Source organism: Euprymna scolopes, chromosome 30, assembly GCF_053919585.1.
Source record: "Euprymna scolopes isolate OS-2025 chromosome 30, ASM5391958v1, whole genome shotgun sequence".
Taxonomy (NCBI): domain Eukaryota; kingdom Metazoa; phylum Mollusca; class Cephalopoda; order Sepiida; family Sepiolidae; genus Euprymna; species Euprymna scolopes.
This window is the reverse complement of record NC_136511.1, coordinates 36,352,152-36,367,204: the sequence shown is the minus strand read 5'-3', so window position 1 is coordinate 36,367,204 and position 15,053 is coordinate 36,352,152. Positions and strand designations below refer to the sequence as shown.

At 36.2% G+C, this 15,053-nt stretch overlaps 1 protein-coding gene across 2 annotated transcripts in view; it reads right to left on the bottom strand.

The window, feature by feature from the left end:
* Positions 1-6,147: 6,147 nt before the first annotated feature.
* LOC145254742 (anaphase-promoting complex subunit 5-like) overlaps positions 6,148-15,053 on the bottom strand; it is a 66,291-nt gene continuing 57,385 nt past the window's right edge. For both annotated transcript variants that reach the window (XM_080113481.1, XM_080113480.1), the window contains 5 exons: positions 14,343-14,539; positions 10,864-10,980; positions 8,217-8,364; positions 7,566-7,731; positions 6,148-6,404 (listed from right to left, as the gene is read on the bottom strand). In XM_080113481.1, the coding sequence (XP_079969607.1) occupies positions 6,193-6,404; positions 7,566-7,731; positions 8,217-8,364; positions 10,864-10,980; positions 14,343-14,539 (840 nt within the window). In that variant the 3' untranslated portion in view covers positions 6,148-6,192. The remainder of the gene's footprint in view (positions 6,405-7,565; positions 7,732-8,216; positions 8,365-10,863; positions 10,981-14,342; positions 14,540-15,053) is intronic.

The window sequence follows — 15,053 nt, the reverse complement described above, 5'->3', positions numbered from 1 at the left end:
TATGCAGACAATATTATTTTGTTCGAGAATAACACTGCTGATGCACAAACGTTGTTATGTGAGCTAGAAAAGTCTGCAAATGACATATGTCTTTATATTAATACGGATGAGACAAAGTTTATGATTTTCAATACGGAAGGGGAGATAAAAGGTCTAGATGGAACAACATCGAAAGATGTCACCGAGTTTACGTACCTGGGCAGCAACATAGATTCCACGAAGAGAGATATCGAAATTCGTATCTCAAAAATATGGGCTGCATTGGATAAGCTGCGGGTTAGTATGGACTTCAATGCTAACTGACAAACAACTACAATCAGTTCTTCAGAGAAGTGGTTGTGTCTGTCTTTGTTTACAGTGCTATAAGCTGGCCACTCAAGAAAAGATTGGAAAGAAAGCTAGATGGCACATATGCCTATATGCTTTTATTTATTTATTTTTTTAAAATCAATTTTCCTCCCAAACAAGGCACCGTGCCACTTTGAAGTAGGGAGCTACTATCGGGAACATAAGTTGCAGGGATATTTTAAAAGGAGATGAGCAGCAAAATGTCTGTTCATATTATACTTGAACTTCTGCATGTCAGTACAGTTGGGAAAGCAGAATCCCGGAAGGGAGTTCCAAAGTCTAGAAACTATTGGAGAAGAAAGCTTTTTTTACACCTAGGGATCTCTACTGTGTAGGGATGGGATTTTGCTGTTTGCGGGATTTATGTCGAGGGGGTGCAAGTGAGTGTAGTTCGTCAGAGCATTCACCATTAAAATACTTGTAGAACAGGCAGAGGGAAACAACATTTCGTTGATACAGTTCAGGACCTATCAGGTTGGCGACTTTTTGAACCCTGTCCAGGAGTGAGAGACTAGTAGCAGATGCACCAGCCCAAATGTGACAACAGTACTCCATACATGGGCGAATGGTGACCTTATAGAGGTTCAGGATAATTTTAGACGTAAGTAACTTTCTAGCACGGTAGAGAGAGCCCACCTTCGCAGCAGCCTTAACAGTGCTCTCAATGTATCTATTTCAGTTTATGTTCCCTGTAAATGTTAGACCGAGGAGTTTAAAGGAAGTACTTTCATGTAATGTGTTCTTGGCTATTGGTGATGGAGAAGGTTCCTTGTAATTATTGAAGGAAACATGCTAAGTCTTAGCAGTATCAAATGTGACCATCCATTTTTGTCTCCATTCCACTACAGATTAGAGGCCTTCTAGTGTTTCTGCCATTTCCTTAGATATGTGTTCATTTGTTTTCCCCCTCGTGCCTGTGATAGAGCATGGTATCATCAGCAAATATGTCCATCTCAGAGATAATTTTATCAGGTAGGTCATTTATGAATATTAGGAATAATAAAGGTCCAAGGATAGACCCGAGATACACCTGCATTTATATCATATTGTTTAGATGTATGACCATCGAGGACAACCTAGATTCTTCTCTTACTTATGCTGAGAATAGTGTTAAATATATCTGGGCAAGATCATCCCAAGAAGCAGCAACTTTATGGCAGTCTACCTGCCATATCTACTACCATGAAGGCATGACATTTATGATTTGCGAGAGGAGCAAAAAAGAGCTGGTGAGAAATGTATGTGGATGCCATGGCAAGGGTGCACGAGCATAGGACGACCTAGATTCATGTACAGCCAGCAAATTGCAGATGATGTCAACTGTGATTCTATAGATCTGAGGCAGCCGATAGAATACAGGGATATCTGAAGAGAGAGAGAGACATTGGTCGGGCAAGAAGCCGACCAGATAGAATAAATAATTTTTTTACTTAGGAATATTGACTTAAAAATGTTATCTTAGTGATGTGTACTAATAATGTCATTTAGAGGACGAGATGGAAATTAGAGAAAACAATTACTTGGAGCCAGAGAGGAAAAGAGATGGTCGACAGATTGTGATGGTTTCAAGCAGAGGATGTCAGAAATGGCGATAGTCAGAACGTAAACAAGACTTAGATCAGCGTACAACTGTCCAAGAGGGGAAAATAATTCTAGAATAAAAAGTTGCTGAAAATAAAACTGAGGCACTTTCGTTTTTGGGGAAAATTTTCATTGCAGCTTTTCTGTCAAGACAAAACCCAAGATGGACCAGATATGTTTCCCCGATTGGCCAGATGTTGAAACCCCAAATAAATGTTATTCGTCCTTTGTATGAAAGGTATTTATATATATTATTGTTCCATTATGAACTGTATTTAAAAGTACATAAACACACAAGAAACTTTAGATAGCCGATCACATGTATATACACATGCATACAATTGCAACACTAGATAATAATAGAAACTGAATATATACTCATAAATTACAACATTCCATTAAATTACTTGCAAAACAGGCACAGATGCAACATTTCAGCAGTAGGACAGAGATTGGAGTTTTGTTGATAGTGCAAGATTAATTAGATTGGAGACTCCTTTTTAGATCCTGTCTAGAAGGGAGTGACTACTGGCAGATGTATCAGGCATAAGTGAATGGTGGCTTTGTAGAATAACAGAATGTTCTCAGATGTGAGTAACTTTCTAGTATGGTAGAGAGAGAGACATAGCCAACCTTCTTCACAGCAACCTTGGCAATGTCCTCAATGTATTTGTTCCAATTCATGTTGCCCATGAATGTTTGAACAAAGCAGGTAGAGTATTATTAGTCATGGCAATCAGTGGTTGAGAAGAATTCTTGTAATTATTAAAGGAAAGGAGCTTGGTCTTAGTAGCATTAAATGCCCCCATCCATTTACGCCCCCATTCCACTATAGACTGAAGGTATTTCTCTTAGGTTTTAGTAATTCCCTTAGATATGTGTCGACTCATTTTCATCTTGTGTCTGCTATAAAGCATGGTGTTATCAGCAAATATACCCATTTTTTTTTTTTTTTTTTTTATTTTTTTTATTCAATTTTCACCCCAAACAAGGCACAGTGCCACTTTGAAGCAGGGGGCTACTATTAGGGAATTAATTAGCGGGGTCATTATGAAGGGAGAAGAGTAGAAAGATGTTTGTTAACATTACACTTGAACTTCTGCATATCATTGCAGTTGGGAAAGCAGAATCCCGGAAGGGAGTTCCAAAGACCCGCAGTTCTGGGGAAGAAACTATTGGAGTAAAAGGCTTTCTTGCACCTAGGGATCTCCACTGTAAAGGGATGAGACTTAGTAGCTTGTCGGGTTTGTCGGGGGTAGTTACGTCGGGGAGGTACAAGTGTTTGCAGTTCGTCAGAGCATTCACCATTAAAGTATTTGTAGAACAGGCAGAGGGATGCAACATCTCGTCGATGGGACAGAGGTTGAAGCCCAGATGACAGTTCAGGACCTATCAGGTTTGCGACTCTTTTTTGAACCCTGTCCAGGAGCGAGAGACAAGCAGCAGATGCACCAGCCCAGATGTGACAACAGTACTCCATACATGGGCGAATGGTTGCCTTATAGAGGTATAGGATACTGGCAGGCGTAAGTAGTTTTCTAGCACGGTAGAGGGAGCCAACCTTCCTTGCAGCAGCCTTGGCAATGCTCTCAATGTATCTATTCCAGTTCATATTCCCTGTAAACGTTAGGCCGAGGAGTTTAAAAGAAGTACTTTCAGGCAATGTGTTCTTGGCCATTGCTATTGGTGGTAGAGAAGGTTTCTTGTAGTTATTGAAGGAAACAAGCTTAGTCTTAGCAGCATTGAATGAGACCAACCATTTTTGTCCCCATTCCACTACGGATTGGAGGTCATCCTCTAGTGTTTCTGCCATTTTCTTGGATATGTGTTCATTTGTTTTCCCCTCATATCTGTTATAGAGAGTGGTGTCATCGGCAAATATACCCATCTCCGAAACAATATTATCAGGGAGGTCGTTTATGAATATCAGGAACAATAGAGGTCCAAGGATAGACCCCTGAGGCACTCCCGCATTTATGTCATATTGTTTGGATGTACGTCCGTCGAGGACAACTTTGATTTTTCTATTACTTAAGAAGGATTTAATTACGTTATGAATTCTTCCAGTGATTCCATATGATCTAATTTTCCTTAGAAGACCATCGTGCCATACCCTGTCAAAAGCCTTAGATATATCAAGGGCCACCGCTCTACCCTCCCCTGTTTTATCCAATGAACGGTATATACGTTCAGAAACTACAGTTAAGATATCTGCTGTTGAACGGGCTTGCCTGAATCCATATTGTTTGTCAGTCAAGAGTTTAGCAGCTGTTAGGTGCTGGACTAGGGCTTTATTAACTAAGGACTCAAATATTTTGGCGAAAAGCGGGAGGAGGCTAATGGGGCGATAATTTAGTGGGTCAGTTCTTTCACCAGAATTCTTGAAGACTGGTACCACAGAGGCGGTTTTCCAGCAGTCGGGAAAACAAGATTCGTTAAGGCATTTATTGTAAAGTTTGGACAGAACTGGAGCAACCTCGGCAGAGCATTTTTTTAATAGCACAGCCGGGATGAGATCTGGTCCACATGCTTTAGAGGTGTCTAGGTTTTTTATAATAGCATGTACCTGAGAAGGGGTGATTTTCAAGTCGTCAAGTGTGGCGTCTGTTCGCAGAGGAAAATCAGGGAGTGAGTGGTGTACCGAGTTCAGTGTGGAGTTTGAGGCAAACCGACTGGCAAGCAGATTAGCCTTGTCAGTTGCCGTGCAAGCAACCGCATGATTGTTTGTTAGTGGGGGAATAATTGACTGTCCATTATTAACTACGCTGTTGTAGATTTTCCAAAAATCCCGGGTTCCTAATTTCTGTGCTTCGATGCGCTTTCTGGTGGTTTCAGAGTAATCTGACTTAGCTGTGTTTATCACTCTCTTACAATTATTTCTAGCTTCTATAAACTTCTGTTTATTTGAGCTGGACTTATGTCGGTTGAATCTGCGGAACGCATGCTGCCTTTGACAAATGGCAGCTGCACAAGCAGAAGTAAACCATTGGGGGGAGTGGGGCTTGCTATAGTATTTCCGTGCGGGAACATGTGCTTCAATAGCAGTTTTGAACCATTCAGTTGTCTCATTTGCACACTGTTCCGCTGGAAGAGTAAAGATATTTTGCCATGGGGCATCTCTGATGAGCTCCCTGATGGCTTCCCAATCAGCCTTTTTGTAATACCTCGTTGTTTTGAGTAGTGGGTCTTCAGTTTTAGGGCGAGAATTTAGGCTGATTTCTACCATTATCACAGCGTGATCAGCATTCCCGAGTGGGCTATGGGCATTTGTTGTACAGTCATTGGGAACTGTTGTCAGAAAGAGATCTAGAAGTGAGGCATGTTGATCGTGCTGGTCTGGGAAACTTGTCGGAAATGTAACCATCTGAGATAGGGAATGAGATATAGAGAAGCTATATGTGGCGCTACCAGCTACGTCTGTATGATTTGAGAATCCTAGCCAGTTTCTGTGGTGGACATTGAAGTCACCAAATACATGTATTTGTGCGCTAGTATCGAGGGAGAGTGCTATATCTATGCTGTCTGAGACTTTGTTTATTAGGGTACAGCCTTGGTTTGAGGGAGAGCGGTAGAGAAAATATAAGTAGCTAATATTGTGTTGCACATAGTCTGAAGCACATAAAGGCCTGGCCCTCTGATTCTAGTTTTATTTCTCTAGTTAGGGGGAGGGTGTTTCGAATATAGACTCCAAGTCCATGCATATGTCTTATAAAAATATAAAGAATAATAAAAGTCCAAGGATCAACCCTTTCGACACAAGTACATTTATATTTTGTTGTTTCCATGACCATGAAAGACAACCTGGATTTTTCTATTGTCTAGGAAGGATTTTATGATGTTAAGTATTTGTCTAGTAATTCCATATGATTTAATTTTCAAGAAAAGACCTTAATGCCAGACCCAGTCAAAGGCCTTCTAGGGCTACTGCCCTAGTCTCCTCTACCTTATCCAGTGCATGGTATATAAGTTCAGAGGTTACAGTTTACAGAAAGAATTCTAGATATTGAGGAACTGAATACCAATATCTATATGAAAAGACTCAACAATGACAGCAGCAGAGGAAATTTAAAAAAAATTACTATTTTATTTTATTTTACATTGCATCTTCGGTAATGAGGTGATTCCATCTTTCAAAAAATGGATGGACGGTAACAACATGCATACATGAAATTACTTTTGTGTATTTTATTTTCTTAAGAAATCACAAAAACTTTCAAATCTGACAAAAGAATTTATTATTAAGCAAGGAAACGTTTGTTTGGACTACATCAGCGTGACATCAATTTTTTGCACAGTTGGGTAGAGCTGGTCAAGTTGTCGGAATTCGTGGGCATATTTGTTTCTTTCGGTGACGTAACCGAGGCTATTGCAGATACGGGCCTGGTAATAGACAGCATCTTTCTGCAGCCGATGGGCTTCGGCCTTTTGGAAATGTTCAATAGAAATACACACTTGTCTCAGAGCCGACATCAAAGCTGGAGAAAAAGAAAAAAAAATCTGAGATAAAATCAAATTTTGGAGTTTTACTAATAAGAAATTTTGAAGATGGTGTTGGGAAGACGTCATTTTTTTTTTTTTATTGAGGTTTCATCCCCAAACAAGGCACAGGGCCACTTAGTTGTGAGGGGGCTACTACTTGGAACCAAATTTGCACGGATACTATTTATAGAGTTGCGCAGCAAGATGTCTGTTCACATTACACTTGAATTTCTGTATGCCATTACAGTCAGGGAAGCAGAGGCCCGGGAGGGAATTCCTAAGTGTAGCTGTTCGAGTAGAAGGCTTTACGGCATCGAGGGATCTCTACAGTGTAGAGGTGGAATTTTCCTGCTTGTCGGGTTTGTCGAGGGAGTACATTAACAAAGAAATCTTCGACAAGATCAAGATCTAGAGTCATGATTCTAATGGTCAAGCGACAAAAAAAGTAAAAATTTAAATTTTTACTTTATGGGGAAGGAGACAGGAAGTCATTCTTTGATGAAAGAAAAGAATCATTTAATTTTCCTACCCCCATTATGAATCATGTGCAGTTTTAGCTTTCATGGTAAAATAAGTATTTTCAGTTTTCAGGGAGAACTATCATAGGAAGAAAAGATAATACAGGAAGAGGAAGAGAATAAAGAGAAATGAGAAAAGGGAGACAGTATTTTTTATTTTTTGGAATCCTTTGAGATGAGGTTTCACATTTTGTGTATTTATTCTTTTTGCAGACTGTTATCCTCATCTTCATTGTTGTTTTTTGTTGCACTACATTTTGGCCAACTCATCATCTCATCTTCTTTAGGTGAATAACTGCGATGAAGAACGTTGTCTTGTAACTGTATCTCCAGTAATGACTGCTTTCCATAGTTGTTGTCTCACCACGTTTTGCCAACTCATCATCTGGCCTTCTTCAGATGATTTCAGATAAAATAAGAAAATAAGGAGGTAAGGCGCTAGCTATCAGTTTTTTTTCTAATTTGAAGCAAAAAAAATTTTAAAAATGGATTTTAACCAAAAAGTGGGAGGCTCCAGCAATTTAAAAGGAAATTAGTTTTTTCTCGATTATATAAAAAAAAAAAAAAAAAAAAAAAAAAAAAGCAAAAATCCTATTCTAAACTCGTATTCCTGTTTATAAATAAAAAAAAAAAAGTTACCAGATTTGATTTCCTTGGGATCTCCAGCTTTCTGTGCCGCTGCTACAGTGCATCGAGCATAACAATAAAGCATTCGTCCTTTGTCCAGTTGGGTGCCATTGGTCAACATATGGATCATTTGTTTTTCTAATGTCGGGATAGCCAGGTTGGGTGAACCCATCAACAACTGGACAGACACAGAAAAAGAAATTGAAAGATATTAATAGCAACGAAAACATTTTATTGATGGAACATATTAGGGTGATTTAGTAGTGATTGCAAAAGTTAAAAAAAATAAAAAATATCGCTTGGGTGCTATTAAGTAAAATCAAAACCAAAACATAAATCATTGTTAAAGGTATAAATGTATATTTGTGCATGCATAAAAGTAACTCGTTTAGTTGACTTAGCCTACCATATTCAGATTTTTTAAATTTTGACCTCTTAACAACTATTGTTACTGGCCCAAACCAAATGAAATTTATTCCAGATCCAAATCCTCTATATATCAAATTTCAAGTTTGTAGATCAAATATTGACAGAGTAGTTTGATAGAGACCATTCCCCATACAAACAAGGTCACTTTTATATAGATAGAAAGATAGATGAGAAAGCATAAAATCCAATTCCAAAGATAATGGAGGACATGCAGATATGTTTTATCGCACTCACCTGTATTTGTGCTAACTGCAAAGAAGCCAAACAAACCATATACTGGAAATGATGATCTCGAGCCAACGTGATGCATCGCAGAATGTAGAAGACTGCTATGCTGTAATTACACGTCTTACGCAGCAAATCAGACAATTCTAAAAGGACACTGAAAAATTAAAGACAAAATAAGTTTATTTTTTTTTATAAAAAGAATTTCACACGCATAAGTGTAACGCTTAATGATATGTATAAAAGATTTTTCACTTTTGATTGGAAATTCCTACAGTTGTACATATGCCGAATTGTATTGCAAAATTGAGTTTTATAACTGAACTATAAAATCATCCATCCGAGGTTGAATCAACTTCAAATGAGTTCAATATGTCAACATTTTAAGGTCAGCGATCCATGCAAATTGGTAGAGTCTTTGGCAGACTTCAGCCATTCCACGTTTCAGCAACAAACAAAAATACACACAAACCAACGTAGCAATCACTAAACATTAATTTGAGTTTAGCCTTAACACATGTAAACTTCACTATGGCTAAGATAGGAAATTTTAAAACGCTGATCCCATATAATGCGATATTGCTCGTGCATCTTGGCAGCTGCAGTTATCGACTGAAATAGACGTTGTCTTTATTTTGCTGATGCTTATTTCGCACAGTGTTAATTGGTGAGGAATTAACTCAACTTGCAGACACTACAACTTTTAATCTGCTTAGTATTATAATAAGGTATTCTTGATATTTTTTTTTAAATGTTCATCCCAAACAAGGCACACTGCCACTTTGATGTAAGGGGATACTATCTGGGATATAATTTGCAGGGATACTATGTAGGGAGTTGAGCAGCAAGATGCCTATTTATAATCAACTTGAACTTCTGCATGTCAGTACAGTCAGGAAAGCAGAAACTTGGAAGGGAATTCCAAAGTCTAGCAGTTCTAAAGAAGAAACTATTAGAATAGAAGGCTTTCTTGCATCTGGGGATCTCTACTGTGTAGGGGTGGGATTTTGCCGCTGCTTGGGTTTATCGGGGGGTATTTATACTGAGGGGGTACAAGGGCTTGTAGTTTGTCAGAGCATCTACCATTAAAATAGTTGTGAAACAGGCAGAGGGATACAACATTTCAACGATGGGAAGAGGTACCTGACAGTGCGGGACCTATTAAGTTGGCGTTCCCTTTTGAACCATTTAGTAAAAGTGTAGTAGTCGTTGCACCATCCCAAACGTGGCAACAACGCTCCATACACGGTGAAATTTTGCCGAGTGATGGAAGACATGAATCAAAGTTGGACATTCCATCATATTTCTCGAGACATTTCAGTATTGCGTTACTTCCCCTGTTTTCTAGATGGTGATAGATGATTTAGTGTCCCCGACAAAACATCTTTCAATTGATATTATGTATTCTAATTTTATTTTTTTATTAACATTTTATATGAACATAAGTGAAACAATGTGACCAATTCTTTCTTTAATTTATTTCTTGTAATTGTTAACTTTCTTTTTTTATGCGAAACATTCGTAAGAGTAAATAAGCATTTTTTTTTATCATTATTACAACAAACTACTTTTAATAATAATACAATACTACTATTACTAATACTACTACTACTACTAATAATAATAATAACGGCGGACTCTTTCATACGTAATACATTGATGTTGGTATTCAGCATAAATGGAGATATCTTGTAGCTCTTTTATTAAAACTGCAAAAGTATTTATCTAAGCTAGCAGGGACACCCGGCGTAGCCCAGTCGTAAACTATGCTTAAATATGATATTTTAAGACATGCAGATTTCGTATATGTATATTATTATAGAGTCAATTTTCTAGTGATTCTTATATATCATAAAGTCGTGATTGCAAAAATACAAAGAAAATATATCCATATGACTTCGATGCATCAGCTTGAATCGAAACTGAAAACAAAACTTATATATATAACTTGAGTTCCTTCGGTTATAATCGAAACCGAAACTAAAACTTATGGAGAATTCTTAGTATAATTATTTATTATAAGAAATGGAAAATCATAACAATTAAACGACAGTCACATGGAAGAAAAAAGATGTAAGCATGATACACAAAGTAACACACGCTATCGTATTAATATAGAGATAATATCGTATTAAGATGTAGATTAATATCGTATTAAGATAAGATAAAATATACTATATCGATTAAAAAAAAAATAGATGACTTGAGTGCCTTCAGCTATGATCAAAACCCTAAATTTTATAGAATTAAAACAAATATAGCGGTGAGAACACGCTAATCAAATGCTGCCTGGAGCGTTCGTAAATGTGTATTCCAGAATTAAATCCCAACCAATGAAATTTGCCGGAAAGCGTGACACACAAAAGAACACACTATCGTATTAATATATAGATAATAATAATAAGCATAATTATACTAATAATTTGCCTAAGAATGTGATAAATTTCTTCAGTTAAAATATCTTTGTAAAATGTTTTGCCGATGATGCCAAATCAGAAAATGGGAAGTAAATGCAACAATGAAAAGTTCTATTACCCCTGGTTTGGTTCTCTGCGTGAAAAGCTCTTGGCAAAAGATACTTCCAAAACTCAATAACAGGGAACACCCCAACGCAAGGGGGGAGATCAGTTGCTTCCCAAAAATGCTAAACACTTACCGACATACGTAAAAAGGTGTGATCTGATATTCATTCTTCTCACATTTCTCCAGCAAGTCATGCATGCGGCTCAAGGCTTTATTTACTTGACCAGTTTCCTTAAGTAAAATGCCACATCTGTAAAGAAAAAGAAAACATCTTTAAAAAAATATTTTTATAAAAACAACTAGCAGGCTGCCCGGCATTGCCTGGTCATAAAATATGTTTAAACATAATATTTTAGTACATGCAGATTTTGTATTTAATTATAATTGAGCAATTTCTCTATTGATTATTATATTGTACCAAATATATATTGTAATGATTAAAAAAATGACTTTGGTGCCATAACCTAGAATCGAAACCAAAATATTCAGACAGTTTTTATTTAGCACTTCAGCCTTTTTACCGTCTGAACTATTGCCAGATGGATGAAAAAGGCTAAAAATTAATCGAATTCAAACTAAAGATGTGTATGTACATATCCTCTGAAGTTAGTCAATTTACTCCTGCCAAGGTCAACTGTGTTATTTTTAGTTTTGACCCGTTAGCAGCTATTTTTACAGGCCGAAAACCAAAGCAAAAGTATTTGCAGAGTCCAAATATCCTATGAATCAAATTTCAAGTCTTTAGATCAAATATTCAGGGATAAGTTTGGTAGAGATTTTTCACACAGATACCGACAAGATCCCTTATATATATATATATATATATATATATATATTTTTTTTTTCCATTTGCTAAAAGGTTTTCATCCTAAATTGTATAAAATTATGCAGAATGTAGGAACTACGCACGAATAGAATTTAGTGTAATAGTGTAATCTAATTGAAAATTTTTATAAATGATTAATTAATAAAAATTAGTAAAACTTCATGTTTTTTTTATTGTCATTTCACCACAAACAAGGCACAGAGCCACTTAATCATAAGGAGCTACTATTTGGGACCAGATTTGCAGGGATACTATATAGGGAGTTGGGCAACGAGATGTCTATTCACATTACACTTGAATTTCTGCATGTCAGTATAGTCACAGAAGCAGGGGCCTGGGAGGGAATTCCAAAGTGCAGCAGTCCGAGGAAAAAAGCTATTCGAGTAGAAGGATTTATGGCATCTAGGGATCTCTACAGTGTAGGGGTGGGATTTTGCTGTGTGTCAGATTTGTCGAGAGTGTTGTTGTCGAGAGAGTACTAATGCTTAAAGTTGGTCAGAGCACTGCCATTAAAATACTCATAAAACAGGCATAAGGATACCACGTTTTGGTGATGGGACAGAGGTTGGATTTAATTGATAATTCAGGACTTATTAGGTTGGTGACTTTTTTTTTTTAAACTCTGTCTAAGAGCAAGAGACTAGTGGCAGATGCACCAGCCCAAATGTGGCAACAATACTCCATGATTGAGCAAAACCGTGGTTTTGTAGAGATACTGTAGTCACACATATCTATGACTGAGTATATCAAGTTGATTTAAATATTTTTTAAATAGAAAAAGTAGAGTATGTGACTAACTATGCAGCAATAACATAATTTTGCAGACTGTTAGTTGCAATACAAAACAATATTGTAATGGATACCTTTTGAAATACTGAGAAAAGTTGATATTTGTAACTTGGAGAATTATTATATGTAACTATATATATATATATATATATATATATATAATATTTGATACATAATGTCTACAAAGCTTTAGCCTCTGTCCCATCACTGCAATGTTGCATTCCTGTACTTGTTTTACAAGTAATGCCATGAAATATGCTCCGATGAACTTACTGCCCTTGTACCCTCTTAGCATAAATACTCTAGACAAACCTGATTAGCAAAAAACATATCAAAGTATCAGGACTAAGGATCGTTTATGTTTTGATAGAGATAAGTTGGAAATAGTATTTATTTTTACTGTTCATGTTCCTCCACTCTTGCAAAGGATTACACTGGGGGCATACCACATCAGAGCAATATTAATAATATAGGGTGCTTCTATAGTATAAAGATGAAAAAAATATTAATTCCAAGTAAAACAAATGGTACTTACGTAAATGACAGGTATCAAATAGTAAAATATCAAAACATTATGAAAAACAGTAAGGTAGAAAAATAATCATGAAAAAAATGTTGATTTTACTGCGTCACATGACATGAATTTCTATCAGAAATTCAAAACCTGACATTTCTGACAGGGGAGGTAAATATTTTCTTTTGATTTATGAAATGAAATTAATTTTACATGATTAATTATTTTTCTACCTTATCGTTTTTTCGTAATTTTTGGATATTTACTATTTGATACCAAAAATTTACGTAAGTACCATTTGTTTTATTTGAAATTTAATACATTTTTTTGTTTTTATAATGTCGAAACACCCAAAATAATTATGACCGAAAAAGCACCAAAAACCTAGAAATTATCTATTGTACAACGCACATAATCTTCAAATTTATCATAATTTGTACTTTTGAAAAGATTAAATATCATTTTCTAACACTTATTGTCAAATTCGATTGGCCAGTGATATTCCAAATATTAGTTTTATTGATTCTGATTCATAAGTCCCCATGTTAAAAGACAAAAATAAAGAAAAATCTGTGATGAAGTGTAAAATATCATACTCCAAAAATCACGTAAATTGATTAAGTAGTTTTATCTTTATAAGAAAATCACTTTTAAGCGATTAATGGGAATTTGTAGGCATTATAACATAAATCTCACAAGTTTAAATTATAGTTGAGTTATCTCCATTGGTTTCTTGATGTTGACTTGACAGGTTACCTAACCAAAGTACTGTGAATGTCACACAGCCATTTTAAATATGGATGATTCAGCCATCTTCCATATCATGGAATTACGTATGGTTCTTATTCAGAATTCAACCTAATTAGAAAACAAAAATACAGAAAAATCTTTATTATGTCTCCGTCACAGAAGGAAAATGTCATATTCTAAAAATCATGTAAATTGATCTAGTTTTTTTTTTTTTTTTTTTTTTTACAAAGAAAATCATTTTTTTTCAACTTTTAGAGATTTTAATAATAAATTGTAGCAATTACAAGGTTGATTTTGATCTCATTAGTTGAAATTGAGTTATTCCACCTTATTTATTAAACATGGCGGATCAAAACTGTCATAAAATTTGATTTTTTTTTAGTTAAAAAATGAATAAATAGAACTACTTGATCAATTTACATGATTTTTGGAATATGACATTTTCGTTCTGTGACGAAGACGTACATCATAAAGATTTTTCTGTATTTTTGTTTTTTTAGTTTGACTGGATTCTGGACTTGCACCTTATGTGTTGCTACCCGCAGTTGACACATGGCGTCTTTTCAAATAGATGCCATCCATCTGTTGGAGGGGGGAGGATGTATTCTTTATGTATTCCTGTGTTTCAATTGCGACGGCTGAATCAAGAGTGATCTCCATTGTGTATTCTTGGGTTTTGTTTAAATCAAGACTGAGAAACATTTTTCGTTCCGTCCCTCACAAAATACGTCACCTGATTTCAGCTTCCATTTGATGCACAGCTCTGAGGTTGGCCAATGCAATCTCCGCATCACTCCACTTGCATGCATGAATGGCCAAACTGAATTTCATCTCCTGTTCCGTAGACATCCAGATGTGTGCATGCGCTGTGTTAGCAGGGAATCTTTCTTTCGCACTCTTTATCAAAACCAAAGCAACATTTATCATTCCCTGTGGCAGAAAACAATTTAGGAAAAATTAAAACGATAAAAAGTATTGGAATTACATCCTCATTTTGAGAATTTACACAACATTTTAATCGATGTAACCTCAAACTTTATTGCAGACTATCACCCTCATCTTTTAGTTGCGGTTTCACAACCTGAGACAACAACAACTATGGAAGGCAGTAATTGCTGAGGATGCGGTTGGGAGATTCGGGGTTCTTGTCCCGTCGTGGTTACCACCTGACAAAGGTCAGAGGAATAGTTGGCTGAAATAACTAAAAGATGAGGATAACAGTTTGCAATAAATAAATTAGTAACCTCAAACCTTAAGGTATATCTTGTCAACCTGTAGCAAAATGGATAAAGTACTTGGTAAAATTCAGTTGTAAGTGACACTCTTCTGAAGGTTGAAGGTTCAATTCTCAGGTGGGCAATACTAAATACAATTATGAATTACTGATCATGACTGACGGAATCATGTATGCTACTCCTGTGGATTAAATAAAGGATTCTGTCTG